General features: G+C 35.3%; 1 protein-coding gene across 1 annotated transcript in view; it reads right to left on the reverse strand.

The window, feature by feature from the left end:
- Nucleotides 1-5,352, reverse strand: part of LOC106688284 (neuropeptides capa receptor) — a 17,670-nt gene that overhangs the window by 3,849 nt on the left and 8,469 nt on the right. The window contains exon 2 of the mRNA XM_067045059.1: nt 1,705-1,795. Within this exon, the coding sequence (XP_066901160.1) occupies nt 1,705-1,795 (91 nt within the window). The remainder of the gene's footprint in view (nt 1-1,704; nt 1,796-5,352) is intronic.

Below are 5,352 nucleotides of genomic sequence, written 5' to 3' on the forward strand. Positions count from 1 at the left end.
TCCAATAAAATTACAAGTTAATTCAGTAATTGTAAACTAATTTCTAATGTAAAAAGTTGGCTATACCCTTGGGGTTCTTAGGCTTAATATGGCAAATCGTTCCAAAGTCGTATATTTTTATGTTTATAGTCAGTAAATCCTCCCTATTAGCTCAACTACGTAAATTAGTGAAATTTAAAGAATTAAAGTGCGCCAATTTCGGTGTACAACAAGAAAGTCGAAAAAGGTACATTTCATCTTAGATGTTAACTTAAACTTATTTTTACCCAACTATGATTTCGAGTGTCAGATATAGTGTAGTGTGATTAGGTTTTTTTTTATAACCCCTTCCTGATCATTTTTGACATACGAGGGGGGGGGGAGGATAGTTATCTACAGAGTACCACCCTATTCTAGCTATGGTGGGGGCCAAGTTTTCATTTCATGGGACGGCAACAGGAATAAAACTCGACCCCTCAGGCCGGATTTGAATCGGGTACCGAAGCAGTTCCGAGGTTGTGATTAGTTGTTCACATCGAAACCTATTTACAATGATAAGATTTCTATTTTTTCCAGTCATGTTGTGATCCTATTTCGGCTTACTGGAGCATTTCAGGAGCAGGGCTGTCTCCCAAAACACCAAGATGTATAGACCAGGTGTATAAGACCGTGGTGAGAGCAGTTCTCACTAATGCCTCCGAATGCTGGACACTACCCAGGTCACAGAAAGCCCTTCTGCTCTGGTTCGAGAGGAAAATATTGAGGAAAATTTATGGCTCGGTTTATGCTGAAGGGATCTGGAAGACGAGAACAAATGCTGGCAGGCCTCTACAGGAACCCGGATATTGTAAGAGTAATCAAAGTGGGATGGCTTCGGTGGGCAGGCCATGTATTAAGAATGACCCAGGATCAGATTCCTAGGATGATTCTGGACGAAAGGATATATGGGACAAGGAGAGTAGGAAGACCCCGGCTTCGATGGATCGATGGAGTGGCAGCCGATGCCAGGCCTATCTTGGGAATCCGCAATTGGAGAGGAGAGGCAACCATTAGAGAGGACTGGCAAACGAAGTTGCGGGAGGCCTTGACTCTACAAGAGTTGTAGCGCCACAGATGATGATGATGATATTGTGATCCTATGTTTAGAAATAAAAATTTCACACATTATAAGTTTCCACTTTTGTTTATTTCTGCTCTCTCCCTACAAAATTAATTTTTTTTAATCGCTGTATTTTTTCAACAGCTAACGCACAATAGAAAATAATTCGATAGTTGACTTAACAAGGGGAACAGTAGACATACTTCAAAAGTAGGTATTGAACTATTTCAAAATTCCACCACCGGAAGTTCATTTTATGTTCAGTACGTTCCGGTCTGCAGTTTTTAAATTAGCGATAAACCTAAAAATATATGGCGGCCAATCACAAAATATGCCCCAGAGACCCCTGTGGTGAGAGATCCCCTGAGAATAGAAAACATTTTATCATCATGTTTTTCAAACATTTTTACATAAGAATCCATTGATAAAAATCAATTTATGCTTACTTCTAGGTACAAACAAATTTTAAGCTAATTTTATTGAACTTTCTGTAGCTCCTAAGGGAGTTATGCACAATATTGAATGTTTCATCTGGACTGATTAAATATTAGAAGATAGTAAATATACAATTATGTAAATCTATATAAAGTATTGATGTTCCACTGGTTTGGCACAAGGAATCTTACATTTCAGAAGCAAGTGCTCGTATTTTGCAAAACGTCTCCCCGAATGGCCAAGGATACTGCTGCCAGTAGACACTTAAGTCATTAGGGAGGCCTGAAAGAGAACGATTAAAAAGAAAAAAAATTAATGTTTTAATAAGTAAATGGAGTGTGTGAGAACAATGAAATAAAAAATATTACAACTTATCTGACCAGTTTTTTATGAATTTAATTTAATTGTCGGTAGACTATTTCAATTATATATTTATGATTGACCGTATGTGAATTTAAATGAGATGCTCAAGAAAAAAATCCATTTTTTTTTTAATCATTTATTTATTGTTATTTACAACTGTATAACATATATACAACAAGTAAATTTGCTGTATGTGAGATAGTGACATGATACAAACATGCGGAGAATCTACCCATTGATTGAACTCCAATAACATTTCTAGAAGAGAAGATCCCGAGGCCATCTTCTTTTCAGACGCCTAGGAGGATTATTAGGTAATGAAGGAGAAGCCAGGTTAGAAACAAGTGGATTTGGGTGGTTGGGAAGTTTTAAATGGAAGGAATGGTTTTACCCAAATCGGCAACATATGGGACATTGAGGTCATGATGGATGACTTGATTTGTGACAAAGTAAGGAGCGTTAAGGATTTTACGGAGGATTGGACTGTAAGGATTGGATTCGGGAGGAATTTTATGGTTTAGTGGAGTCCCAAATCTCAACTCAATATGTCCAGATAGGCCTTATTATAGTCATGTAGATCAGTCTTTTGTAATGGATTGGCAATTTAGACCGTTTGTCTAGTAAATGTTGTAATAGTCGAAATCGACGAGCAGTTTCCTGTCTTTTCAGTCTTGTATGAGGATTCCATGTCAGTCGTTTGTCGAGATGTAGTCCTAAGTAACGGATCTGTTCGACAGGAATAAGTGGGGTATTATTAAAGGAAAAATATAGTTTTAAATTATTTATTTATTGCCGACGGTTCGAACCCATTTAAAACCAACGGTTAAATTAAAACGGTTCGAACCCAACACAAGTCTTCAACAGGGCTGATGTAACGGGTAGAAATATAAACAAAAGGAACTGACCGCACATCACGTCAGCTCCCATGAAGAACTAAATCTGGGACGAAACGTCGGCAATAAATAAATAGTTATAAAATATTTTAATTTTAATCGTATCAGCCTGATTAATTGACCTAAAGAGTCTCATAATCGTTTCCTCTTCACGCATATTAGAGGAATAGCTATAGATGACCTCCACCATATTCATCTCTAATCAACAATTTCAGAATAAATTATTATAACACATTTATGCTACTATAAGTAATTATAAACTTATATATTTATCATGGAAATCATTAATTTTAATATTTTCCCTCCATTTTATAGGATATCATTTATTTAAATATTTATTAATCGTCTGTTTTAAATTGTGTGAAATTAAAAAAAAATAATTTTAGTTAAATAAATATTCAAATAAATGACGTCCTGTAAAATGGAAAACAAAGATTAAAGATGTGATTTTGTATTAATAATTTGCGGAATCTCCGAAGAATTAAAATTAGGTTTCATGCGAAAAACTTTCATTTAAAATATCTCTTTCCATTCGAACTTTTAGATATTAATGTGCTGTGGAAGAAATGAAAGAGGTCAAAGTCGGCTTTACTACCGACTTTCTTTTGTTAACTCATCATTAATATCTACATGAGTGAGTAGATTTTCTTGAGTGGTTCCCGGCAGCAGAGGGGAGAGAGGCCTAAGAATGTGGAGGGAAGAAAGAACCATGGAGTAAGTCCATCCAGCAATAAATAACATCCATATCATCATCAACTACCTCAAGCTAGATCTACAATTTCCACAGCCCAGTCATACAAAATTCTACTAACAATCTAATCATAATGTTTTCTTTCGGTCATCCCCTACACCTCTTGTAACATAAAACAATAGAATTTTATTACATTTAATCATGTTTCATTTTTCAATTATACAGTCCACTCAAACCCAACCAGCCAACCAAAAGTGAAGTATGTCTTACAATGGCGTTGAAGGCATACCTCATACAAACAGTGATATAGTTCATGAAATATGGGGCTGTTGGATTAAAGACCAACAGCTAGAGACTATGTATTTCATGTAATCCTATTTTAACCAACTGTTTTGTTTTTAAAAACAACGGTTGCGCAAGAAGGTGATTTATTCTTCTTGATTACTCTCAACCTCCAGATTTTTCCCCGAATAAGGATACCCATATTATGAGGCCGGGGAGACACCGAAGGGCATGAACCTCACAGGGTTGATTCACAGCTACAGTAACAGAATAAATAATTGTCTGCCACTGCTGAGTTTGAACACAGTTCCTTGGAGATGGCAGCACAGTGCCTTACCAATGAGCCCCTTAGCTCATCTCCCAGATATATATGTATATATAAGTTACGGTCTGAGTCAGCTGTTATTTCGATGTCAGCTGACTGAGGGGATCAGCTGATCGAGGGTATATAACAGATGTAGCGAACACAATAAAGCTAGTATTTTACAGCAGTTCAAGCGTGTTAGATCTTATTCCTTCTTCTCTTTTTTGACATTTTGCTTTCGCCAATACTTAACTGGTGCCGAAACCCGGGATTTTAAATACCGGAGTAATATTTACTTTAAAGAAGACATTTTGCTTTCGCCAATACTTAACTTATATATAATATATATGTTATGTATATTTATTGAATTCGCTCAAGAGTTATTAGTGATCGATCGTCCAACGAGTTTCTCAATTGAAACCGTGGTTCCGAAATACCTGTGAACTTTAATAACGTTCTTAATTTAAATTTAAAAAGATATTTGTAACATTTTTGTGAATTTACCTTAGTTTTTTAATGTTTCTTATCTCATAATAAGTGCTTATGAGAGCATGGGAGCTTTTAGTCTAATTTTGTCTTTCAGAATTATTTAATTTTAACATTTCTAATACAAATGCCTAAGCCTTTTATACAAAAGTTCTACATTATAAAATTTGCTCACATAACTATTAGTGAGAACAACTATACAAGTGTAGAACTTGTATATAAAAGTCGTAGTCAACAAGTCTTAGAGTGGATTTTATTAGAAAAGTTTTAATGATAAAATTCTGGGATACAAAAATTTCACCTAAAGCTCTCATAAAAATTTTAGAAAAAAATTCTAACAAAAATGTCCTTGCACAAACTGTTTCGAAAAGATTCCTAAGTAAAAGTATTTGTTAGAACAAGAACGTTTTCAAAATAAATGTGCACAGTTACTCCGGAAGCAGGGTTTCTATTGAGAATGCAGCAGGTTGGACGAGCGACCAGCGACAACTCAACAACTCTTGAGCGAATCCAATGAAACATAAACTAGTTACTAGGGCACTTATGATTTCGCTAATTAACTACAAACTTAGGTCTTGTGCTGTAGTTACTTCCAATGCATAAAGTCCCATCGCAACCCCTGTGCAGTACATCTCTCAGTTCCTATCTCGTTATTTCAGTGAGCACTAAAAAGATTGCATCATTTAATAATTCAACTTTTTTTTTTTTACCATTAGGTCAGATTTTGTTTTAATTGGTTATGGGATTCTGAAAAAATAAAATTGTACAGTTAAATGGCCTTTAATATCATCTAGGTTTTATTATTATTGAAATAGTCTGG

This window comes from Halyomorpha halys, unplaced genomic scaffold (genome assembly GCF_000696795.3).
Source record: "Halyomorpha halys isolate HHAL.00 unplaced genomic scaffold, Hhal_1.1 Scaffold1099.1, whole genome shotgun sequence".
In the NCBI taxonomy this organism is placed as follows: domain Eukaryota; kingdom Metazoa; phylum Arthropoda; class Insecta; order Hemiptera; family Pentatomidae; genus Halyomorpha; species Halyomorpha halys.